This window comes from Arvicola amphibius, chromosome 9, assembly GCF_903992535.2.
Source record: "Arvicola amphibius chromosome 9, mArvAmp1.2, whole genome shotgun sequence".
Taxonomy (NCBI): Eukaryota; Metazoa; Chordata; class Mammalia; order Rodentia; family Cricetidae; genus Arvicola; species Arvicola amphibius.
The window spans coordinates 38,307,043-38,332,514 of NC_052055.2; the positions used below are offsets into that span (position 1 = coordinate 38,307,043).

The 25,472-nt window shown below is 54.0% G+C and overlaps 1 protein-coding gene across 6 annotated transcripts in view; it reads left to right on the top strand.

Moving 5' to 3' along the window:
• Csnk1e (casein kinase 1 epsilon) overlaps positions 1-25,416 on the top strand; it is a 38,872-nt gene extending 13,456 nt beyond the window's left edge. The window contains exons 1-12 of one of the 6 annotated variants that reach the window (XM_038342291.1): positions 903-1,034; positions 4,100-4,183; positions 13,101-13,211; positions 13,392-13,540; positions 16,731-16,959; positions 17,558-17,728; positions 18,296-18,444; positions 21,518-21,578; positions 22,281-22,473; positions 22,566-22,705; positions 23,382-23,445; positions 24,233-25,416. In XM_038342291.1, the coding sequence (XP_038198219.1) occupies positions 4,108-4,183; positions 13,101-13,211; positions 13,392-13,540; positions 16,731-16,959; positions 17,558-17,728; positions 18,296-18,444; positions 21,518-21,578; positions 22,281-22,473; positions 22,566-22,705; positions 23,382-23,398 (1,296 nt within the window). In that variant the 5' untranslated portion in view covers positions 903-1,034; positions 4,100-4,107 and the 3' untranslated portion in view covers positions 23,399-23,445; positions 24,233-25,416. Of the gene's footprint in view, positions 1-902; positions 1,035-1,941; positions 2,417-2,473; positions 3,465-4,099; positions 4,184-13,100; positions 13,212-13,391; positions 13,541-16,730; positions 16,960-17,557; positions 17,729-18,295; positions 18,445-19,021; positions 19,138-19,233; positions 20,806-21,517; positions 21,579-22,280; positions 22,474-22,565; positions 22,706-23,381; positions 23,446-24,232 lie in introns of those variants that run through there. The other 5 variants (XM_038342293.1, XM_038342295.2, XM_038342292.2 and 2 more) reach the window with 5 other exon arrangements.
• The last annotated feature ends 56 nt before the right edge of the window (positions 25,417-25,472 follow it).

The following is a 25,472-nucleotide window of genomic DNA, read 5'->3' on the forward strand; positions in this document are numbered from 1 at the left end:
AAAAGATCTGGTCTGTAGGGCTCCCAGCAGTTTGGGGAGCATCTGATTAAGTCCCTCAGCCTTGGAGAGAAGATGCGGTTATTATGAAGTGACTCTCTTTCGGAGATGTGTTTCCGGGATGGGAGGAGATGGTCAAACGTACTGTGTCCACAGCCACAGTTGTGTGTGTGAGAGAATGTGGGTGTGTCATAATTTGGAGCTTTGCTTGACCCAGTGTAAATATCATTTTAATAGCCTTGCGCTGGGACCTTTCATGGCTGTGCTGGAAGCTGGTGGGAAGCCTTCATTAACTCTCCCGTGACCTGAGGAGGATACAGTCTTTCTTCCTCGTTTACTGTTAAGGAAACCCAGGCCTTGTCTGGGGGATGACATGGCTGAACGAGCACCTCTGGGCTCCCTGACTGGCGTGTGAGTTCTTGGTGAGGGCAGGGGACTCACAGGATGAGACTACTTTGGGATCTGAGGGTCTGCCACAGTGGAGCTGAGCGAAAGAAAGAACAGAGCAAAGAAAGGGGTCGGCCAGAGTTTTCTTTGGCTACCTCCCTGGCCCTTGTCAACGCCCCTCCATGCCTAGCCCCAAAGCTCCTGGCCAGCGTTCTCCGAGCCCCCAAATCACTTTTGCAGTGCCAGGCATGTTGGCCAGTCCTCCCGGGAGCCTGCAGCTTTGGCTGGAGATAGGGCAAGAAGGCTGGAGTATAGGAAATGCGAGTTTTGTGTGCCCTCTCATTCAGGGCGGCAGCGGCAGCGCGCGCTCCCGGGGGTTGCGGGCCCTTTAAATCCTCCGGGGCGGCGGCGGCAGGAGGGGGAATGACATCAGCGGGCGGGCCCGGGGCTCAATGGGAGCCGCGAGGACGCGCGCGCGGCCCGGGAGCGCGCGAGCCGGCGGCGGGGGCGGGCGGCGGGAGGCGGCGGCGGCGGAGCGCGGAGCCTGAGCCCGGCCGGGCGGAGCGCAGCGCAGCGGGCCGGGGAGAGGCTGGCGCGCCCGCGGCCCCGCGAATCCTCTGTCATCCGCCCCGGCGGGCCGCCCCGGCGCGGTGAGCATCGGGGGCCGGGGAAGCGGGGCTCCCTCCGCCTCTTTGTGTTTTCTTTTTGCGCGAGCGCGGGGCGGACACGCGCGTCCGCGCTGGGCTGGGGGCGCCGCCCGTGAGGACAAAGGCGCGGCCCGGGAAGCGGAGGGGACGGGCGCTTTGCAGGCCGCCGGCTGCACCGAGGCGGCCCCGGGCTGGTGCGGTGGGAGACCTGCGGCAGGGGCCTGGCCGAGGTCCCGGGGGCGCGTGGGTTCCGGGCTGGCCACAGTCCCTCATCTGTGCCCTGGGCTCCGGGTCAGCGAGGCCGTTTGCGTGTAGGGTGGGGGCGCCCGGCGGTCCTAAGTGATGGGGTGCGTGGTCACCCAGGCCACCGGCTTTGTTTTCCTTTGTGGCAAGAAGAAGGGAGGGGATTATTTATCGCCTGGATTCTCATTGCAATGTGAGAGCCTTGTGCTGCAAGCCTCTGTGAAGCTGGGTGCCTGGGCGCCTCAGAGCCAGGGCTCCGACTTAGGCCAGCCCCCTCCCCCTACTTTGCCCAGAGTTTTCCCACATATTTTCTTGGCATAACCTCCCCCTGGGAAGGGGTTCTGCAGAGAGAGAAAGGGGAACAGTTCCGATGAATACTGTATTTGGGGACAGGTTTAGGGTATTCCTTCAGTTTTTCTTTTACTGGTTCATTAACCAGGGTCTCGGCCCTGGGGAAGGTGGGTGGTGTGTGTGTGTGTGGAGTGGGGGAGGACTGCTTATGTGCCCGTCTGGTTGTAGTTTGTAATTTTTCTAACCAGCTCAGAAGTCTTGACTCCTCTTGGCCACCCTTTTTTTTTTAAACTTTGTTTACCCACCCCTGCCCATCCCTCCCGTAGGGGAGAGGGAGTGAAGAATTGGAAAGCTATTTTGATTGTTTGAAGAAGCCCCCTTTTAAGTGGAGGAGGACTGGGACAGGCTAGACACTCTCTAGGGCTCTGGGTCTCCAGGGTGGGGAGACCCTGACATTGGTGGGGTCCTGCAGGGTTGGTAGTTTGTAGCCCTCTCCCCATCTGTGTAGACAGCCGTGAGCAGAGAGGGGCTAGGGGGGGTCATGTGCCGTGTATTTATGTAAGACACCCAGACAGAGGGCACTGGTATTTATATAACCTGGCGTGGGTATTTATGTAATATAGGATGCAGTATATTTATGTTCCTTTCCTAACCTGTGGCTTTCCCGGCTGCCATGTGTGGTCTCTGAGTTGGCGTTGGTGGAAACCCGGCTTGGGGGGTGTTTGTGTGTACACACCCAGTCCCCCTCCTTTCCCGTAGGGATCACGAGTGTGAGCCTCTGCTCCCGTCTTCCTTGGCGGGTGCACTTAGGAAAGAAGCTGGACTGCGTGTGGACCCGTGGTGCCGGGCTGGTGGGTTTCCTGCACATGTGCAGTACTTGCTGTTGGCAACCAGGGCAACTCAGCTGGGGCCAGGCCAGCCATGTGGGCAAAGGCCCTTGATGGACAGTTCAGAGTTTGGCTGGCACCCAGTGACAGCCACTTCCTTATGCCTGGTATAAGGGCTGTAGAGGCTCTCTGGAGCTAGTACTAGACTGGGGTGTCTCTCCTGGCTTGGACCTCTTGGCTCTCAGGCTGATTAAGGAGCCCTAGTGAATCTCTCCCAGCTTCCTTCCAGGCCTGGCAGCTGGGGGTAGGCTTGGCACAGGGAATGGGTATCCCCCCATCCCCTCAAGCTAGCTAGCACAGCTACTATCTCACCCTCCAGGTTTATTTCTCAAGCCTGGAGTGAAATAAGTTCTAGGTAAGTGGCTACCAGGTAGGCTAGCCTGACCCGTTTGGTCCTAGGTGAGATTCTACCATTGGCTTGCTGCTGGGTGTTAGCAAGGCCCCTCCAGGCTTAGGTTCCCATCTGGAAAAGGAGTCTCCTTGTTTGCTCACTTTAACTCATTTGTAAACAACCGAGGTTTCAGAGACCCTTTCTCCCCATTACATAGTTTGCCCATCCCTGCCTCCCCATCTTCCGGCAGCCCAAACTGCCCCCAGTCTTTGAGCCTTCCCTTTTGCTGGCCTGGAACTGTACCCAGACCTCTACCAGGCCAGTACAGAGGGGCCTGGCATGGTGGCCCAGTCCCTGTTATCCACAGACTAGAGGCATCCAACTGTCTCAGGAAGGAGAGAGGCTACTCAGATCAGTCCTGCGGGACTAGTGACTTCAGGTCTTGCTGTACTGGGGGGCGCTATCAGGAGACCCTCTCTCCTTGTCTTCAAGGAAGCTTGCCTGAGCACCCACCCAAAGAGATGTGTGCAGAGAGCCTAGAAATTGTTCCCTACATCCCAGGAGGCATTATGAGGGACCCTGGCCTTCCCTTTAGGAGTGGGGATCCCTCTCATGTGGAGCCTACTGGAACAGGCCAGCCTAGTCCTTTGCAAGCCTAGCAGCCCAGGGGCAGAGATTGAGGTGGGTACCCTGTGCCCTCAGGAGTCTCATAGTGCTATAGGGCCCCTTCCCTTCCCTTTTTCTTCCCATCCCTGGAGGTTGGAACTTGGTGGTGGTGGCTGTAGTAGATTTTAGGATGGTTTGCCACCATGGACCCTGTTCCTCCTATTTCTGGGGCCCAGGGCCGCCCTGGGGTTCTTTAGTTGCCTCTGGAGTGCATGCAGATAAGGCACCTGGAGAAGACTTTTGGCCTTTAGCCTGTTTGGGCTGGTGGAGATCCACTGCTGAGCTCAAGACTCAAGACTTGGGTCTCCTGTTACCCCCTTTGTCCTTGGTGTTGCCTCAGGCTTTTGCCCGTGGCAACCAGGTACCCCTGAGGACGCTCACGCTGGAGGGTCCCCTTGGCTTTCTCTTCCTGGGCCTTGGCTCTGATTCCACCTTTTCTGGTCTAAGTGAAGCCTGTTCTAAACCGGCCTCAGCCGTGCCCAGGTGTGTGGGCATGAGGGCTCCCTGACTCCTGGCTGCCCTTGCGCAAAGTGAAGCCAGATTGCTTCCCAGACAGTGGGAGGGAGAATGCCAGCCTCCGGTGGGGGAAGGGTCCAGGCCCTCAGGTGCCCGAGGTCCCGTCTCTGACCTGTTTCTGCTTCTGCACCAAGGGTGAAGCATGGAGCTGCGTGTGGGAAATAAGTACCGCCTGGGCCGAAAGATCGGCAGTGGGTCCTTTGGAGACATCTACTTGGGTAAGTAACCGGGCCTCTCTGCCTGTGGCCCTTGAGACAGCTCTGGGGATGGGATGAGGAGGAGGGGAGAACCTGGGATTTTGTGGTCTGGGGGCAGAACTTTGCTCTGGTCATGTGGCATGGCTTGTAAGCCTCCAGGGTAACCCCAGATCCAGAAGGCGGCTCAGGTGTTCTGGGGATGCCTCTCACAGCTGGACAGACAGGGCTCGGTAGACTGCAATAGCAGGGGAGATATATTTAGTACATCTCCAGCTGCAGCGGACCTGGGTCTCCACTGGGGCGTGGGAAAGCCCTGACTGGATAGGCATCCCCACCCCTCCGGTCCTGACATAGATGGATAAGGCAGCTACTATCATGGACCCCTGGGGAAGCTCCCAGGAGGTACAGGCCCCTCCTCCTTATATGTGGCTTTCTGGAGTGCAGCTTGGGACTGCTTTGGAATGACACGGGGAGAGTCTTATCCCTCTGGACCCTCCCTGTCTTCTGGATGTGCTTCCTTTTGGAAATCTGAATTTGCCCTGATGTCTTTTTAAACAGACTGCTGCCATCTCAGCCTCTAGGGAGGGAGAAATGAGCCCCCATGCCCCTCCAGTGTTGCTTTCCTAGCCCTGCCCTGTGCCATTTTGAGTCTTTTGTTGGCCTGCATGGGAGCGTTTGCTTGGTAACTGCGTAGATAGAGTTGGGGGTCTTGGGGTTGCTGGAATGAGATGGAAGCTTCCTTGGTCATCTTTGATGCTGCGCCTGTGCCCTCAGTAGTAGGACCCAGCTGCTTCTTGTTTCCTGGGCAAAGATAATGGACAAGTCAGAACACAGGGGTCACTAATTAGTTCCTTCTGGGGTTTCTCTTCCACAGTGCTCAGTGTCCCTGTCCCCCTCAAGTATGAATTCTTCCATTCAATAGGCCTCAGAAGCAACGGGCAGGGATGGACAGGCCTTCCTGGCTTGTACCTGCAGGCCCCTTTCTGAACACTGGCACATTCAAGACAGCCCCAGAACTTCTGGTGGCAAAGGGGTAGAAGGGCTGAGTTATCTGCTGGAGATTGCTCAGAAAAACTAGCTGGCGTGGCCTTGACACCACAGCTGTACTGAGTGCAAGGGTAGAAGATAGAATGGGAGGCAGACATACCTGGATGGGTAATTGCCCCAGGACCTCAGTGTTCCCCATCTGTGTCCCCGGGTGATCAGGCACTGTTGTGGAATACAACCGTGAGGTACAGTGTCGTGCCTAGCATCGGGTAGATGAGTATGCCTGTGAACAACTTGGTGTTTCTCTGTGGGGTGTGGTGGGGTATGCCTGAAGACCCAGCTACTCTGGAGGCTGAGGCAGGAAGATTGCTTGAACCCAGGAGATAATGGCCAAGCCTTAGCAGTGTAGTTTGGTAACTATGGCCAATGAATAAGTCACGTGAGATCAAGATGTTTCTGGGCCCTCTCATTCCCTTTGGGAGGAGTGGTGTGAGCCTGTATGTGCTCCCCAACCCTTACCCCAGTGCCCCGTATGTGACCTATCCACAGTGCATATCCAGTGAAGGCTTGAGAGAAGCAGAGAGCAAGGAAATGGGTACATAACCTGTAAAAGCCTCCTTGTGGTAGGATAGGAGAGAGTAGGAATTGGGAACTGGGCAGGCCAGGTTCCTGTTTTCAGTGGTCCTCATTTACTGTGTGACCAGGCATGAGCGTGAGGACCCTGGGTGTGTGTGCGTGCACGCGCACGCACACAGACACGTACAGCTCCTGATACACAATCAGGTACCTGCTGTTAGACAGCACCCTATCCTGACCCTTCTTCTGCAGAAGATACATGGAAGTTTGTGGATGGAGAGGTGCGGCACAAGGTCACTCAGAAAGGCCAGTGTCCCTGCTTCCTGTGGTCTACCTCCCTGGGAGCAGGACTTCCTGTTTATCTGTGGTGTTGCCTCTGTTACACCAATTGCCAGGCCCAGATTTACTCTTGTCTGTCTGCTCTGGAATAAATTGACCCTTGGTCTTTCCCTCTGCCAGCTGTGCACTCTGGTTCCCTGCCAGCCTTGGCTTCCCTGGAGGAGATGGAATCATGAGATAAGTAGGTAGGGCCGCACTGCGTGAACCCTTTGCCTGTGCTGGCCTGGGTCTTTACGCTGCTGCACACCCCTTCGGCTCTGTTGGGAGCCGATGCTTTCTAAGGATCTCAGTCCTCTGGGGGCCTAAGGGGAGGGGAGCTCTCCCTCTGTCCAGCTTTGACTGGGTGCACCTGTGTTGGGGTGTGTGTGGTGAGCACCTCATGTCAGCACCACCCAAGTCCCCTATCTTGCCTGTGTGGCAGCAGTGGTGTCCGAAGTACCTTTATGACTGGCCTTGCTGGCACCCTTCGTTCAGAGTGCTGGCCACATTCTCATCATGGTGTTGGGCCAGGGCCTGACTCCAGATGGCCTCTACAGGTGGGGCCAGGCTAGGCATCCACATCTAGCTTTCCAGGATTGACCTCGAGGAATGAGGTCTTGGGATGAGAGCATTATGGAGAGGTTCTGAGGTCCTAGGCCCTCCTCCATGTCCACGTCCGCCCTTTAGGGTCTAAGGTTAGCTGTGCATCCTGGGGGGCTCTCTAGTCCTGTTAGAAGGTAGGGAGGGACCCCTGTGCCTCAACTCTGCAAGGGATACGGAGCAGGTGGCTATAGGGATGGCCTTTGCTTGAGATTTGCTTGAGACGGGGTCTCATTGTATGGTCCTGACTGGCAGGCCTTGAATTCAGAAATCTGACTGCCTCTGCCTCCCTGGTGGGGGGAGCTTAAACATGTGTCCCGCCATGCCCAGCACCCCGCCTTTTGACATGGGAGTTGGAGTGGCTGCTGCTGTTGTGTGGACGGGCTCTGCACATCCCTCCCCCAGGCTCGGTGTCTGTGTAGGTAGCCATAGTGAGCTACAGGGGCTGCTCACTACTCTCTGTAGCTTCTTCCTAGGTTTCTAGTCCATCTGGAGCCAACCAGGCTCACACTTTCTCTCTGTCCAAGATTGTTTTGGGGACTAACCAGTTCTCCGTTTCGGTGCTGTGTGGAACTGTGGGCCAGGAAGCAGGTCATTTCTCTGGCTTCCAAGCCTTCCCCCTCACCGAGGCACCCATCCCAGCCATCTTGCCTCTGGTTGCCCTGCTGTCTGTAGCGCACTCCCACAGAAGGTGAGCAGAGCTTCAGGACAGCCTGGCTCGGTTGCTGTCAGCAGCTTCAATGAACCAGTGTGCTTGGGAGCTGGAGTAGACGAAGAAGCAGAGGCCCTGGGACAGATTTGAAATCCTGGCTCTGCTCCAGCCAGTTCTGTCTGGCCTAGGCCAGTCACTTAGCCTCTCTGAACCATAGCTCAGTGGTTGGCAGGATTAAGGGAAGTCAGAGAAAAGATTGGCTGCCTCCTGATGGGAATCGGACTGCCAAAGGCAGTGGGGGAGGAAACCGAGGTCTGTGTCTGGGGTTCAGGAGGCTTGGCAGTGGGAGAGGGAACCATCATGTTGGTGGTGGTGGTTAGTGGGGTGGGGGTCAGAAGGCTTTGCCTAACAGCTTAGGTCCCAGTCTGTGACCTGGAAGTTGTATAGTATATGGTCATTCAACCTTTGTGTTGGGTTTTCCTTGTGTCAAATAAAGGTAACAGTAGACCCTGGCAGGGAGGTGTGTGTCAGAGTTCATCAGGGAATGAAAAGCTTCTTCCCCTGCTTCTTGTGTCTGTTGAATTACCAGTGCTGGTAGGGACCATCTCTGCCCCCTGCCAGGGCATGGCCACCCTGCTGTGACCTTCCAGAGCTCCCTTCCCTCCTCAAGTCCCCTTTGTCACTGGTGATTCTTAGTGAGAAGTGACTTTAGTCTCTTGGAGGGCATCTGGCAAATTCTGAAGACATTTCTGGTTATTACAACATGGGGGAGGGGGCAGTGGTGGCATCCAGTGGGTAGAAGTCAAGGGTATTGCCAAACCCCTGACAGCACAGAAAGAGTTGTCTAACCCCGAACGTCAGGACTGTTGAAATTGGGACCTCTTGTCACTGCGCGGTTGGGACCTCCCGCTGGGTGGCCAGGTCTGAGCCCTCACCCCTGTCAACTCTGTCACTCTTTGCAGCTGCCCCTGGTCCCGCTCACCAACTCCCTCAGCTGTCCCTGCCCTAGGAGCTCTCGGCCCTTTCTCTAGAGAAATGCTCCTTCACCCAGAATGCTGTGTTATCCCTGTTCCTCAGCTCCCGCTCCTGTGTGGGCACCTTACCTTGTCCCATCTCTGGCTGGGGTGGGTCGTTCCTCATCAGCCCTCACCATGGAGTGCTTGCCGTGCCTTGGGCCTCTGCTGAGCACCTCTGTGTCCTAGACAGCCCGGCAAGCTGAGTTTGGATAGCAGTTTGCCGGAGGGGCGCCTGAGCTCTGAAGTAGATCTGTGCCCTCTCTCCAGCCCCTCTGTGTTAGAAATAAGGTGGAGGGTGATCGAGGGAAACTCCCAGCACCAGCCTCTGGCTTCCCCTTAGATGCACACATCAGTGCATACACAGACACTAATAATAGTGATGGTGGTGATGTTGACACCAGGTGATGAGGGTGCTAATGAGGTCCCGTGGTCAGCAGGTGACATGTTCGGGACCCGATCCAACAGCTTGACTATGGCAGACAGGCTCTTGGTATATAGCCCAGACTGGCTTCAATCTCCCAGCCTCCTAAGTGCCAGGATTACAAGTGTGCAACATCACACCCACTCACACCCACTACAGTCTCTGCCTTTTGATGCCTATGGCAAGACCACAGGACTCCAGGTCACCCTAGGTCCCTTCTAGTGCTGGAGCTTTGTGGCCCCACAGAAAGCCGTGGGCTCTATGGAATGACTGCCGATGTGGCAAAGGGACTTGATGGGGAGCTTGGAGGAAAATGAAGTGCTTGAGGTCCTCGCAAGCATGAGAACTGAGCAACAGTGACCCCTCTGTGGCCCCTCTTTGCACACAGTGGTGGCGCACGCCTTTAATCCCAGCACCGGTAGGCAGAGGCTGAGAGGGGACTCCTGGGACTTGCTGATTAGCCAACCTGATTGGACAAGCTCCAAGATCAGAGAGAGACCCTGTCTCAAAGACTTTTTTGGTTTTTCGAGATAGGGTTTCTCTGTAGCTTTGGAGCCTGTCCTGGAACTAGCTCTTGTAGACCAGGCTGGTCTCGAACTCACTGAGATCCGCCTGCCTCTGCCTCCCAAGTGCTGGGATTAAAGGCGTGCGCCACCACCGCCCGGCCTCAAAGACTTATTATTTTTATTTTGTGTGTATGGGTGTTTTCCGTGCAGTCTGTTGCAGTGCTGGTGGAGGCCAGAGAGGACATCAGATCCCCTGGAACTGGAGTTAGCAATGATTGTGAGCTGCTATGTGGGTGCTGCGAACAGAATCAGTGTCTTCCGGTAGAGCAGCCAGTGCTCTGAACTGCTGAGACATCTCTTCAGCTCCTCTGTCTACAAAAATAAGTAATGGAGGGACACTCCCAACACCAGCCTCTGGCGTCCACATAGACGTACACATAAATGCACGCACAGACACACAAATAATAATAATAGTGATGATATGATTAAACTTTTAAAAGTAGTTTGCAAACCAGTCCCCAGTTGCTCCCTAGATTTAGTCATCTAATCAGTTTTTCTTTTATGTAGCTCAGAAAATCAAGAATGTATACAAAAACTGGAATAATGCGTTGCGTGAAAGGAAACTGAAGACCACATAATAGCTGCTTTCATTTCATTGAAGGGCTCAGAATAGGCAAGTCCGTGTGCAGAAAGTAGCTAAGTGGTCACTAGGCACCCCGGCAAGGACGTCGGCACAAATACTAAAGGGCGTGGCATTTGAGGCTGTGTTGGATTCTTTCTCAGATTGACGGTGCAGTGGTTGTAACAACCCTGTGGACATCTAAATAGTTCCTCATAACTATTTAGATAGTCAGCGCTCATGACTGCGTCTCAGAGTTTACCTGTCTCATTTCAACAGAAGTACACAAGAAGCAACACACGAGAGGGTGACCGTGAAGTTCCCCGTCCCCCCACCCACTCAGCCATTCTTGTTTTCCTTCGTGTGACTGCAGCCCAGCACAGATGCTTCCCTGTCTGAAAGCACAGACTACGCGGTCTGGGCTTCGCGTGTTCGCTTCCTCTATCTTCGAGACCTCGCTCTGTCCCTTGGAGGGCGCTTCCTCCTCTCCCCATTGTGCTCGCTGTTCTTTATTTAGCCAGTCCTGAAAGACGGACATGTGGGTGGTTTCCAAGCTCTTGGTTGCTGCAGACACTCGACAGTGACAGCTTGGCCAGGCTCTTTACACCATATAAGGATGCTGGTTTATGGGGCTGGAGAGTTGGCTCTGTGGTTGTGTACACCCTGGCTGACACTGGGGAGGCAGAGGTGGGTGCATCTCTGAGTTCCTGGGCAGGCAGGCTACATAGTGAGACCCTGCCTTTCAAAAGAAAAATAATCAAGCGTGCCTCTAATCCTAGCCCTCAAAAGGCACAGGTAGGAGGATCTGAGATTTCAGGGATAGCCTGGTCTACAGAGGGTTCTGGGACAGCCAAGGCTACACAGAGAAACCTTGTCTAGAAAAAAAGAAAAAGAAAAGAAAAAGAGTTCATACGTTCTTGCAGAATACCCGAGTTTGGCTCTCAGTTCCCAGCACTCACGGTCGGTGGCTCACAGCTGCGTGTGATTCCAGCTTCAAGGAAATCTAATATAATACTCTGACCCCTGTGGGCGCCTGTACTCGAGTTCTTATGCCACCCCCCAACACACATACATATAATTTGATTTATTTTATGTATACAATATTCTGTCTGTGCGTATGTCTGCAGGCCAGAAGAGGGCACCAGACCTCATTACAGATGGCTGTGAGCCACCATGTGGTTGCCGGGAATTGAACTCAGGACCTCTAGAAGATCAGGCAATGCTCTTAACCACTGAGCCATCTCTCCAGCCCCCGATTTTTTTATTTTATTTTTTTTTACTTTGAGATTAGTCTTCCTGTATAGCTTTGACTGGCCTGGAACTTGCGATGTCAACCAGGCTGGCCTCAACTCACAGAGATCTGCCTCAGATCAAGAGTACTGGGTTGAAAGTGTGCACCACCACACCTCACCTGGCAAAAATTACAATCTTTAAGAAAATGGAATGTCAGCCAGCCTCCTACAGTAGAGGTCACAGCTGGGCCGTGGAAAGTCACCTTCCAGCTGTGCAGGGAGGAGAGGACCTGTGGCTGCACTTTCTCCATGGGCACTGTCAGTCCCCGTCCTCCATCCCGTTTCCCCTTGGGTCTTTGCTGTCCATTAGCTGTTTGCCTGTGATAATGATTGTCTGTTTTTCTTTCAGCCTTGTTTCTGGTGCTCTGGCCAGTGTGAAGGGGTTCTGAATGTTTTGAAGGAGAGGAAACCTTTGGCGTTTTCCCCTCTTATCTTTGTGTATGTGAGCTTGTGTGCATGGGGGTCGGAGGACAACTTTTTGAAGTAGTTCTTTCCTTCTGTGTAGGTTCTGGGAATTGAACTCAGATCACCTTTTCCTCCTGAGCCAATCTGGCCATATCCTTGAGAACTCTCCTCCACCCCCATACACCTTTCTCTCTCTTTTTGAGAAAATTTTAATATAGGTGTTTGTTTTATTGTCGTTCTTTTGCTTCTGCATTTTAATTTGTTTTGTGTGCATGTGCGGGGCACACGAGTACTGTGGCATACGTGTGGAAGTCAGTTATTTCCATCTGAGGCAGGGGGATCACAGGTTTGGGACTAGCCTGGGTTATGTAGTGAGCTGGGTGGCCCTTCCTGCTAAGTCCCAACTGTTCGTCATTCCCAAGAGCAGCTACTGCCTCTGGCTCCCAGCCTACTGCAGCTGCAGATCTGTTTCCGGCCTCCAGTTGGCCTTTTAACCCCATCCTTCCCCACCTCCTGTCTTCTCCTCCACAGGCCCCTAGTAACTACAGTTCTCTCAAGTTTTACAATGATCCCTCCCTCCCTTCCAAACGTGGTCTCACTCTGTAGCCCAGGCTAGAAATCATTGTGTAGCCCAGGCTGGCCTGAAACGCCTTTGTAAACCAAGCTGACTTTGAACTCAGGAGGTTCTCTTGCTTCAGCCTCCTCAGCGTTGGGATTTTGGATGTGAGCCAACATGTCCAGGTTATTTTGTGACTTCTTGAGCCACAGCTTCTGGCTGAGAGCTAGGCCTTGGAGCATATAATTCCCTAGGTCGAGCTCTTGTTGCCGGCTGTGAAAAGCTAGGAGGGGTGGGGAGAGGCAGTGATACAGACAGGATCCTCGTGCCTAGACTCAGAAGCCAGGAGAACGAGATTTGCTCTCCATTTCTCCGTCTAGCCGCGTGGCCTCGGCTGAGTCTGTTTTCTCATCTGTATAATGGGGTTGAGAACCTTAAGAGAGGAGGTGCCAGGGTCCAGTGTGGGGGCTGTCGTTGATGTAGAGTGAGGGGTTAGGTATTAAGACTGTTCCTTATTGAACAATCTTCTACTCGGGGTTTTTGTGGGGCATCCCTGGCCCCGACAGTCCCCACTGGGCTCCTGACCCCTCCTCTGTAACCCTTCAGCCCAGACACACCCACTGACCTGCCTAGCTCTAGGATCAGGTTCTGTTCCCTGGTGAATTACAAGCCTTTGTGTGTCATCCACTCTGTGACACCCCCACAGGTGTCGGTCTGTCTGGATGCACCTGACCTGTGTCCTCCAAGCAGGCTAGGGTGTGTCACCTCTTTCCCTTCCATATACTTCCCATGTACCGCTCAGGGAGCCTCTAGAGTACCCAGTGGTTCCCCTCCCACACCCTCCCTGGTTCCTCTGTGAGCTGGGTTCTTCTCAGCCTCACTGAGTATTACTGATACCTAGGCAGCCTCAGACCTGAGTCACTGACTGGGTAAGGACTACGTGGCCGCTTGAGATTGACCCTGGTCCTTTGCCTCCTCTCACACGGGCAGGTGCCAACATTGCTTCTGGTGAGGAAGTAGCCATCAAGCTCGAATGCGTGAAAACGAAGCACCCTCAGCTCCACATTGAGAGCAAGTTCTACAAGATGATGCAGGGAGGAGGTGATGCAGGGATGGGGCCAGATGGGGGATGGTGCAGAAGGAGAGGAGGGAGAGGGAGGCTGGGGTGGGAGTAGGGGGGCAGTACAGAAGATGGGAGGGTGGAAGAGGCTGGTCCTGGTGTAGAGCAGGGAGAAGACGATGCAGAGGGACCCTGGTCATGCCTCTTTTCCCTGGACGCAGTGGGCATCCCGTCCATCAAATGGTGTGGGGCCGAGGGTGACTACAATGTGATGGTCATGGAGCTGCTGGGGCCCAGTCTCGAGGACCTCTTCAACTTCTGCTCCCGAAAGTTCAGCCTCAAGACGGTGCTGCTGCTGGCCGACCAGATGGTGAGTCCCCAGTCCTCCCGTTGTCCAGGTGACTCTCCCGCTGTGCCAGCATAGTGGCAAGCCCCTACTCTCTCAGCCGTTGTGTTGGTGGCTCCTCCATACCAGCCCCGCAGCCCACCTCTAGAGGTTGAGCCTGTTCTAGGGACCAGATTGTGGAACCCCGAGGGTGTCTTATGGACAGGTAGAGTCCAGGCTCAACTCCAAACCTGATGTACTAGTTACGTCTCTGTCACTGTGATCAAATGTGTGACCAGTCCGGGTGGCAGCAATGGCACACACCTTTAGTCCCAGCCCTCGGGAGGCAGAGGCCAGCCTGGTCTACAGAACAAGTTCCACGACAGCCAGGGCTACACAGAGAGAAGCCCTGTCTCAAAAAACAAACAAAAACGTGTGACACAAAACAACTTAGTAAAGAAAGAATTGATTTGGATTTAAGGTTCCCGAGGAGTCCATAATGGTAGGGAAGGTAAAGGTGGCAGGAAGACATTTCTCAAGTAAACCCCAAAGCTGCTGAGTCACTCCCCTGGTGTGCCTCGGCTGCTGCCCTGCAGGATTGTTAAGCTCTGTCCCAGGCTTCAACCACCTGGTTTTCCCTCTGCCAGGTTATCATGGAGATTAAGTGGGGTGCTGTGCAGGACGGGGTGGGAGGGGGCAGAGCAGATGCCAGGTCCTGCAGCCCTTGATGGTGCACAGAGGGAAGCCTTGTCAAAAAAGTAAAGCCACTCTCCCTTGTCGATATGCCCACCCCTACCTTAGTTAGCTTACTATTGGAAGCTGGAGAGGGAAGGTTTTATTTGGTTTACATATCCTGATTCAGTCCGCTGAAGAAAGTCAGAACAGAAATTCAAACTGAGCGGGAACCTTGAGGCAGAAGCTGATGCAGAGGCCATGGAGGGTGCTGCTTACTGGTTTGTTCCTTGTGGCTTGCTCAGCCTCCTTTCTTGTAGAACCCAGGACCACCAGCCCAGGGGTGGCACCACCCACTATGGGTTGGTCCCTCCCCCATCTATCACTAATTAAGAAAAGGCCCCACATGCCTACATACAGCCCAATCTTATGGAAGTGTTTTCTCAGTTGAGGCTCCCTCCTCTCTGATGACCTTAGCTTGTGTCAAGCTGGCATAAACTAGCCAGCACAGCCCCTTTCTCTGAGCACCCCTATTTCTGTAAGGGCCCTGCTTAAATTTGTGTTAAGACTGCTTGGTATACGTGTGTGTGGTGCATGTGCGTGCCCTTGTGTGTATGTGCTCATGTATCCATGGGAGTGCTTGCATGTAAAGGGATGGGGTATAAAGTTTGAAACTAGGCATCTTCTTTGGTTGCTTCTTACTTTATTTTTAAGATTTATTTTTAAAATCTGGGCCACACCTTTAATTCCAGCACTTGGGAAGCAGAGTCAGGTGGATTTCTGTTGAGGCCACCCTTCCAAAACAGCCAGGGCCACACAGAGAAACTCTGTCTCAAAAAGCAGAGGTGTCAGCTCTCATGGCCGTTGTGAGCTAACTGATACGGGTGCTGGGAAGAGTGATATGTGCTCTTAACTGCTGAACCATCTTGCCAGACCCATAAAACTTCATTTTGACAAACTGACTTTGTTTCATTTAAAAAAGAAGAAAAAAGATAAAGCCAGAATCTGTGCGTGGTGGCTCATGCCTGTTTTCCCAGCACTTGGGAGAAATACAGTAAGATCAAGGCCGTTGTGGACTACAGTGTGACAACCTATCTTTAAAAAAACAAGCAAACAAAAAACCCAATAAAATTCAAATCCAGAATTGGGGTGTAATAACTTATGTCAGTAATGCCAGTTCTCAGGGCTCTGAGGCTGGAGGTTTGCCAGGGCTTTGGAGCCAGCCTGTGATGCATAGTAAGACTTTCTTGAAGATGAACACCAGAGCTGGGGATGCACCTCAAGGATGGAGCACTCGTCTGGTACTCAAGCGACCCTGCTTTCAATTGACAGTGCATTAAAAAATAAAATTCTAGCTGGTGGCGCATGCCTTTAATCCCAGCATTGGGAGGGCAGAGGCCAGACAGATTTCTGTGAGTTCAAGGCCAGCCTAGACTACAGGCAAGTTCCAGGACAGTCAGGGCTGCAGAGAGAAACCCTGTCTGGAGAAAACAAAATTCACTAAAACTCACACATACATGTAAGCCTGTGCACACATGTGCAAAGAACTATATTAACTTATATTGGCCTTGGGGCCAACAAGATGGCTCCAATGTGAAGATACTTGCTGCCACACCTGATAGCCTGAGTTTGATCCCTGGGGCGTGGTAGAGAGGAGAACTGACTCCCAGGTATTCTCTTACTCCACACACATATCCTGGCATCCATACCCACAAGTAGACAAACATAAATATATAAGAAACCTTAGAATTTTGCCTCTCCCATGGAAGGTACTGATCTTGCTGCAGGCATTAGGTCTTGGTCTTCAGCGACCATGCATTTTTACTACACATGCAGAAAAGAAAGGGCAAATTTTCACAGAGCGAAACCCCAAACCATCCTTGAGGTCTTCAGCTGCCAAGACATGAGACCCGAGTCAGCATAACCTGCCAGAGCTATGTCACATTCCTGCCTGTTCATTTGAGCTCTTAAAAATTCTGTCTCGCTGGGTGGTGGTGGCACATGCCTTTAATCCCAGCACTCAGGAGGCAGAGGCAAGCAGGTCTCTGAGTTCGAGGCCAGCCTGGTCTACAAGAGTTCCAGGACAGGCTCTATAAAGCTACAGGGAAACCCTGTCTTGAAAAACTTAAAAAAAATATCAAAAAGAAAAGTGGGCTGTGTGTCTGCCTGACTTTTGGTGGTGTCTGAAAGCCCACTGACAATCCTGTCGTGCTCCATCTCTCTGACCATGCCCCCATGTCTGGTTGACTGTCTCTAGCTTCAGGCCCTATGAGGGTCAAGCCAGGTCGGGTTCCATGGGACTGGGCTGCCTTTCTGCCCACCCCTTATATTTTTGTTTGTGAGCCTAGCTGAGCCATCTCTTCAGCCCTCTGCTTACCCCTTGATCTTGCTTTCTGTCTCTCAACATGTCTCTCACAGTCCATTCTCATAGCTTGGGGAGGCCTGGCCACCCCTTGAAACCACGCTTCATACGGAGGCTAGATCTCTCCCCCGGGCCAGAGCAAGGGGCCTCGTGTAATATGGCACCTCTGTGTAGAGTAACTGCTCTCTCCACCTCCCCCAGATTAGCCGCATCGAGTACATCCACTCCAAGAACTTCATCCACCGGGACGTGAAGCCGGATAACTTCCTCATGGGCCTGGGGAAGAAAGGCAACTTGGTCTACATCATTGACTTCGGCCTGGCCAAGAAATACCGTGATGCCCGCACCCACCAGCATATTCCCTACCGGGAAAACAAGAACCTGACTGGCACTGCCCGCTATGCTTCCATCAACACCCACCTGGGCATTGGTGAGTGGGCTGGGTCTGAGCAAGCATGCTGTGGCTGCTGGCCAGGATGAGCCTATGCTCCTACCTGGGTCGGTGACCCCAGGGATTCTTCTTGGGAGCCTCACTGAGAAGCTCCCCACCCTGTCTGGCCCGGGTCTGGACTTGTTCCGTATGGACCCTTTCATAAGCAGATCTTGTGTATATTTTGTCTACCTTGGCAGTCCACTCGAGAGGGTGGCAGCGTTTCCTCATTTGTCCCTGTGAGAAATGCAAGCCCAGATGTTTAACATGACTGTTTAAGGGCATGCAGCTTAATGAATTCCAGAGCGGGATTTGACCCCAGCGCTGTCTCAAGCTATAGTGTGTACAAGACAGGCCACGAAAGGGGGTGGTGGTGGGTGCCCACACACAGTCGTTGAGTGAAATAGCACCCGGGCTGGAAAAACTGGCTGGAACAGACACAAGAAAGCTCTGCCTCAGGCAGTCCAGAAGAGGAGGAGAACAGGGCACCAGTTATAACAGAGCATCCGCGAGCCAGCGGGCATGGAGGAGGGGAGGGCAGGGTACACAGTAAGAAGTGCAGCCTGACCTGTGGCCCCTGACCTCTTGGCCTGTGCAGAGCAAAGCCGTCGAGATGACCTGGAGAGCTTGGGCTACGTGCTCATGTACTTCAACCTGGGCTCCCTGCCCTGGCAGGGTCTAAAAGCAGCCACCAAGCGTCAGAAGTATGAACGTATCAGTGAGAAGAAGATGTCAACACCCATTGAGGTCCTCTGCAAAGGCTACCCCTGTGAGTACCGGCGGACATAGCACTTCCTTCTAAGGCATGACGCGGAGGGGTGGGGGAAGGTGGTCACCCATGAGGTTACCCCTGACCTTGCGTGTACGACAGTCTCTTACTAGGCTCTCTCTGCCTAAGAGCTAGCTGGGATACCTGAACCCCTACACTCCACACCCAGCTCTTACATACTGGGTGTCGTCCCCAGCCCCATCTCTTGCCTAACCCTGAAGGTCCACTCTCAGCCCGGATGTCTGAAGAAGTAGAAATTGTCTTCTTTTGGCTTAGGTCGTGATGGGACTGCATCCCACCAGGCTCTTGAACAAAAGTCTTTTGAGTGTAGGGCAGCTGTTGACCTGGCGGCTGTGACCGCAGAGTGCTTGGTCAGACACGTGGCGAGCTGTGCCCACTCCACAGTACCTCTGCTTCAGAATGGGCCGTGCTCTGGTCACCGTCCATCCTGACCCTCTTAGAGTGATGCTGCTGCGGGGTCAGTGGGTGCCTAGGACAGTGGTGGCCGCGGAGGCTCCTAGGAGAACGAGCCTCACGGTGGCCTCTTCTGTCCTCGTGTCCCGCCAGCTGAGTTCTCAACATACCTCAACTTCTGCCGCTCCCTGCGGTTCGACGACAAGCCCGACTACTCCTACCTGCGCCAGCTCTTCCGCAACCTCTTTCACCGGCAGGGCTTCTCCTATGACTACGTCTTCGACTGGAACATGCTCAAATTCGTGAGTCACCGGCAGGCCAAGGCGGGCTTGGGGGACTGGACAGGGCACGCTCTGACTCATAAGGTCAGGGTGACCTGGTGGGGGGCGGGGCTCCCATTAGATGGGAGGTACCAGCTGGACAGTGTGGATGAACTTGCGGGGGTCCCGGAACCCCTCATCTCCAGCCTGCTTGGCCTAAACAGGGTGTGCCGCCATGGGGGGCAGGGCCAAGGGAAGGCACCACCACCCGCCAGGTGGAAAAGAACCTGGTCTGACCTTTGGTCCCTTTTGGGGACCTGTGGTTCGTGGATGGTATTGGACGGACCCCCTGCTGCCCTGATAGCTGTCTGCACTTTCCTGCTACTCTTATGCGCATCCCAAGTGGCGGCCCTTTCCGAGGCCTCCATGGCCAGCCTGGACCCTGTCAGAGTGGCCACTTTGTTCCTGTTTATAGGACCCTGGGTCTTACTAGGTAGTTGTTCTGTCTCGCTCTTTTAAGGGTCACAGGGTGGGTTAGGGAGAAGCATTCACCAGTCATGCCTCAAGCCCTGGAATCCGTGAAATTGTATGTCTTGTTTCACATCTCTTCTGGAAAAAGGGGGCTTCCTCAAGCCAGGCTCAGCCCCGAGACAACGAAGCTCTTGCGTCACCCTGTCCCCGTCCTTGGCCTTGCGCTGGGCCCACGTTCTCACCCACTTACTCGCCCACTTACTGGTAAGGACCTTCCAGGGCCTGGCCTTTCCAAGATTTGCAACTTAGCTAGCAAGCATGAGAGCCTAGCCTCAGCTGTGCTCTCTCTGTCCTCTCCAGGTGCCCGGCGCCCCTGGGCACCCAAGGACCCCCAGATAGGCCGGTGGAGGAGGTGGAGCAACTGCCTCCCCAAAGATACTGGCCTGTGGTCTGGACGCCAGGGCCCCAGTACTGACACCGCCAGGGGTATCTCAGTCCATCTCAGCCAAGCTTGAGGAAACATCCTGCGGGATGGCGGGGGTGATGCTCTGTTCCAGAGAGGTGGCTGTTCAGTGGAGAGGGTGTGACAGAAAAGGCCCTGCGTGGGATTCTCAGGAATGGACCGGCTAGAACAAGCCTGAGGGCTAGAACAAGCCTGAAGAAGAGTCAGTGCCGCTGCCTGGGAGGGGCTTGGTGGCACATCACAGGACCCCACTCCATTTAGACCTCGTCATTGGCCTATGTATTGATTCTGAGATCATTAAACACTTCCCTTCCCTTCGTTCTCGTGTGCCTCTCTTTTCACAGAGTGGCCCTTGGCCCGTTCCATCCAGTGTTAAGATTGAAATAGGCCTTGTGTTCTGGCCACCAAGATGGGCACAGTGATTTTGGGCTCCTCTTCTCTCTGGGCCCCAGTCAGTGACCTGGGCCTGTTTGCTAAGGAAATCTCATAGGCCAAGGACCTTGGGGACAAACCTGTGGCTTTTATCTCTGGGGCTGGAGTGAAAATTGGATAGCGGAGGTCCTTCCAGCTCAGAGCATGTTGGGCAAGGTCATGGGGCTAGCGCTTTTTAACACAGGGTGTTCAAAGCATTGGGTTCCACATACGTGCTACAGAAAATTTAACTGAATCCAGTTTGCGGATGGGCTCGTCCCCTCTCAGTGGATCTTGAAGAGTGGATTTGTGTACCCTAGACCAGTGCCGCCCACTCTAGTGGCCTCTGGCCCTGTAGCGCTGACTTTCTCATCCACTGAAATAATTGGAAATGGACTCTGGCTCCTCAGCCACCCACCAGATAGCACTCAGAAGGCCACAAGTGGCTGCTGCTACATCCAGCGTGACAAATGGGAACATTTGTTATTCCAGGAGGCTCTGCGGACAGTTGTTGTGGGGCTTCCTCACAGTGCCCCTTATGTGACTGGCCAGCTGACAAAAATCTCAGACTTGGCCATATGCACCCTCCCTGCCCCATTGTTGGTCCCTGATCTCTCCCTGGAGTCCTGAGAGGCAGACACTAGAGTTCAGAGCTGGACAGCCTTTGCCTCCAGCGTGTGTGACCAGCTCCATTACCAAGAACATCTACAGGAGATACCAGAAGCTTTCTCAGCCATCATCCAAGACCATGCCTTCTCACCTGCCGTGCAGTAAGCAAGCCATCACCATTACTGGACAGACAGGGCTCCAAGAACAGCGGATTTGAAAGAGCCACTTGACCTTGGAATGACCTTCCATGTGCCACCCCAGGGGACTGGAATTCCAGAGGCTTGGGTCCTGGGATGTCTCTCTGAGAACACAGCCACTGTTATAGCCGGGAGAAGACGCCACAGCCAAGGACAGAGGACTGCACAGTAGAGCCACTGTGTAGAGTCGCTCGTGTGACTTTGCCACTGACTTTGTGTTTCCTTGTGGACAAATAAAGGCCATGAAAACTCTCTGGTGCGCATTTCTTGATGCGTCCATCGCGTTGGGTAGACGGGAGCAGGGTGAGTGAGTGACCATGTCTGGCCTGAGCCTGCTGGAGCTGCTGAGACTCCAACCATCCACCTGGCCGCACCCTGAGGCGAACCTCTTAGCCTCCCTGACCCTCAGTTTCCCTTTTAACAAGAGACTGAAGTCATTGCTGCCACGGGAGGGACTGTTGAGTGCCACAGCCCCTGTTTCTCTCAGGTTGGGCTGAGTTCCAGCTGAACCAGGCAGCCAGTGCACAGTAGGAGCTCTGGCAGTCCTAAGCCCTGGTTTCTGAGTGGAGGACTAGGAAGGGCCAAGGCAGGTCTCTGAACAGTGTCCTTTTGAGGGACAGAATGGGACTTAGTGGCAGGACTGTGTTTAGCCCCAGCTTTGTACTGGCTGTGTAGTACAGCCAGGTCAAGTAAGGACAAAAGATGTCAACACTTCCACTTCAGAGGGGCCCAGACAAGAAGTTAGGAGCTCTAGTAATATGCCTGCTCGGCTTGGCTACCCCAGTAGGATTGAGGGGTTATTCTGAGTCAAGCCACTCCCTTCAGGGGTCCCTGAAGACAGCTCCTTCCCCATGGCCCAGAGCACCAGGGCTTCTTAGTCCCTGTAAAGTCATGGGTTTGCAGAGCCCAGACCTCATGGCCATGAGCAGGCTTCCAGCTCAGCCTGTAGCTCTCTCCTCCACAGATGCGGCCCCCCTCCCGCCAGCCCCCTGCCCTTCCCTGTGGACGGCCTCAGGACCAGCTAGGTAACGCGGCCAGGCACTGCTCCCACGCTGCATTTCTTTCTGGTCCTTTCTCCTTTCTTGTACTCGGGGTAGCACCTTGAAAGACAGGCCCTTGGGGGCTCAAGGCACCTTCTCTAGCTTTGCCTGAGGGCCTTCTTGCTCTGTGGAACATCTTGCCTGGCTTCTTTTGTCCCCTGGGCTTCCAGGTAACAGCATTAATGGAGTCCCTAGGTCTCCTGGCTGTGACTCCATAGTAGGAGTAGCAGATCTAGGAGCCAGGAAAAGGTGGCCTTATGATTGGGCACCAGGGGACCTTGGCTCTGTTGTCATTGGAGTTGTGACTCTGAACCTGCCCTTTCTTCTCTGGCTGTGGTCTGTCTCTCAGCTAGTTGGGCCTCTGAATGCTTTCCCTGCTTGGTTGGGAACACAGGGAGCCAGGTTGAAGGACCAAGAAGTCCCCTTGGTCATCCTGGAGATATTAACCTGGTCAGGCTGAGCTCTCTCTGCTTCTCCTCTGGCACTTCTGTCTTCTATGTGCTGGGTGGCTTGGTTCCTGTGCATTGTGGTAGAGGGTCAGTGTTGGCCTTGGAGTATGGGAAGAAGCAAGGGGAAGGTCTCCACACCTCCTCCCTTGCTCTTGCTCTGTCCTGCTAGGGTTCTGGGTTGCAGTGCAGTGCGGCATCCTCATAGGGTTGACGCGAATCTCCTCTCACGTTCTTATAGGGTGCAGCCCGGAATCCCGAGGACGTAGACCGGGAGCGACGAGAACACGAACGGGAAGAGAGGATGGGGCAGTTGCGGGGATCCGCGACCAGAGCCCTGCCCCCTGGCCCACCTACGGGGGCTACCGCCAACCGACTCCGAAGTGCAGCCGAGCCTGTGGCTTCCACCCCAGCCTCCCGCATCCAACAGGCTGGTCAGTAGGGGCCTTGAGCCTTGGGTGGGCCCGAGAAGGGTTTGGGTACTGCTTATGGCCACACTGAGGGTTGGCTCCTGCCGTCCGTCCAGGCAATACTTCTCCCAGAGCAATCTCACGGGCCGACCGGGAGAGGAAGGTGAGCATGAGACTCCACAGAGGTGCACCTGCCAATGTCTCGTCTTCAGACCTCACCGGGCGGCAAGAGGTCTCCCGGATTTCAGCCTCACAGGTGAGCTACCTCTCACCAAGCCTCTCCGGGATATAGCGGACCTAGGTATTCCTGGTGTTGGTCTGACCTTGTGGTCTCTTCCCTCCCCGTACTCTTGTTGCCCTAGAACTAATTAACCCTCCTTTGTGGAGCAAAGTGAGAAACTGAGGCTCAGAGAAATAACTCAGCCCAGTAAGCAGTAGCACTGACCATGAGGACCCAGTCTGGGTGGGCAGTGGGGGCCTCAGAAACAAGTCGTTTGCGGTTCTCGCCATAAGGAAATCCTCAGTAGTTCCCATTGGCACTGATTACAGCAAGGGATGTGAGAAGGTCCTGTCTGGCGGGCTGCACTTAATGGCCACATTTAGACTCAGAATGTAGGGAAAGGGACTTTGCAAAGGTAGATCTACCCCTTCCTGCCTGTGGGAGAGGAGCCTCTGTGGACCTAGGCCTGGGTTGAACCAGCCTTGGCCTCCAGTTTGGGTGTGGGCTGCAGCCGTCACTTTGCTGCCTCCGATTCCCACCCCACCCCCACCTCCCCTACCTCTGACATCATACAGTCTGCCTTTAGGTTGCAGGCTCTGCTATGATGGATGGAGCTCAAGGTGGGGAGCGATTTGGGAAATCGCTGTAGTTGGTTGCTCAGGGACTTAGTTGACTTGATTCTTCCCGCTTATCTCTTGGGCCCCTCTTGAAGACAAGCGTGCCATTTGACCATCTTGGGAAATGAGGAGAGCCGCCACGGACCAGTGTTTGCTTAGGTGAGTGCTGATGTCTGCTGGGGTCCCTAGTGGGAGGAAAACAAGTAGTACATGAAGGAGAAGTGGCACCGTGGACCTCCCCTTCCTGCCATCCAGGCTGCAGCTTCCTGCAGACAGACTTGAATCTGTACACGCTAACACTGCTGGGAAACCCCTTCTCAGCCCTTGGTTCTTCTTTCCTCCTGGTGACTAGGAGAGACCAGGGTATCGGCCACACATGGGCTTCCAAGGCTCTAGCCTATTTCTGCCCTTTGGCTGTTACATAAGCTAATTTGTGCAAAGCTGAAAAGGGGCCAGGATGCAGAAAGAGTCTTGGTGCTTTTATACCCAGCAAAGGCCGTCTGGCCAACGTGGGTTGGGGTTGGACTGCCTGAGGCTTTGGAGGAAGTAGTAAAATACCCTTTAGCCTGGTTTGGGTGAAAGGGCCACGGGCTTTTCTGGTCCACATTGACTGGGCTCCCTGGAGAAGGGGGATACCAGCAGGCAGTAACTCACCCTTTAAGGGACTGGCTACTGTAAACAGTTCACTCTGCAGAAATTCTCCCACAGCGAGTCTGCTCAGGCCGTGAGGTGGCTGGGATGATGGCTCAGGCTGTGAGGTGGCTGGGATGACCACTCACCCCACCAGGACAGAGGAGCATGGTGGTGCCCCCTTTGGGACTGTGGCACACTGTGTGCTAGGTCTGAAAGCAGACTCTGGGCTCCAAGAGGGACAAGGAGGGGATCTGGTGGCTGGGTAGACTGAGGTAGCCAGGCCGCTGACCTGTCGTCTCCATAACCTTTCTAGTGTCTTCACTGCATCTTCTTAGAAACAAAATGAAGCAAAGGACAGAATGAACCAACCGCTCAAATGAACAGAAAGGAGAAAACAACACACAACCCAGCACAAAGTCGACAATGGATTTTGTTTCTTTGATTTATTTTTCCAATGGCAAAAAGACAAGATGTCCTATCACTGAGGATTCCTGTCCCCCTTGCCTTGCCCGCTGCTCCCAACCCAAAGGCTGCCAACACTCCTCTAATGACATCGGGTCATACTCCAGCCACCTGTTCCCACCACCATCCACCACGTGCCGGGCAGCCGTTGGAGGTGCCTGAAGAATTTGCATCAGGGAGTGGTTTGGCCGGTCAAAGACAAGTCCCTTGAGATTTCATAAGCCTCGGATTCAAGGAGACACACACAGCTGCAGTCCCTTGGCGGTGACAATGGCCAGCTTCGTATTGGGCTTTCCCAGAGTCCCCCTAAGTATCCTGGTCCCCCTCCGTCTACCCCCCCATCACCTCTCTGCAGAGACCTTGAGGGGGCAGTGAGGTGGTGGGCCATGATGCCTTGTGCATGTGTGAGTGTGTGAGTGTGTGTGAGTGTGTGTATGACCTGTATTTTCCAGAGCAGCAGGTGGGCTGCCATGCCTACCTAGCCAAGTTTCTGTTCTCGTCCCCCTGAAGTCAAGGTGGGGTGGACAATGACCTCCACATCCCTCAGGGCATAGAGTCCTTGCCACCACCTGTCCCCGGATGCCAGTGCGTGGCAGCCCCATCTTCCATATCTGATCTTAGGGCAAGTCCACGGAGTCTGCTCCCAGATGGCTTCGGCTCTGACTTACCAGTTAGTCCCCTGGTCCTGACAGTCACCTGTGGTCACCCCTCTTCCCAGGCCTGACTTCTGAGTAGGACCCTGGGTCAGGGTTAAGTGTTGAATTTACCCTTCCTGGTTAACACCTGGTTTTTAACTTTTATTTTATCTTTGTTTGTTTTCTCGGTGTGTGTATTTCCTAATTTATTTACCTCTTTTTCCCTTTTTTTTTAATTAAAGAGCAAAACTTTTTATTACTTTGTAATTTAAAAAACTGAAAAAAATTACTGAAGAACTTTGGGGGGAATTTTGTACTTTTTCCTGTGTAAATATTGGACTTTTTTGAGCTTTATTGTGGTTGTTAATTTGAAGTAATAAAGTAGAAAAGGACAAAGTGATGTAGGCCACCCTTTGTCCACCTCTTTGCTCGTGGGGTTTCTGCCAGGGACAGCAC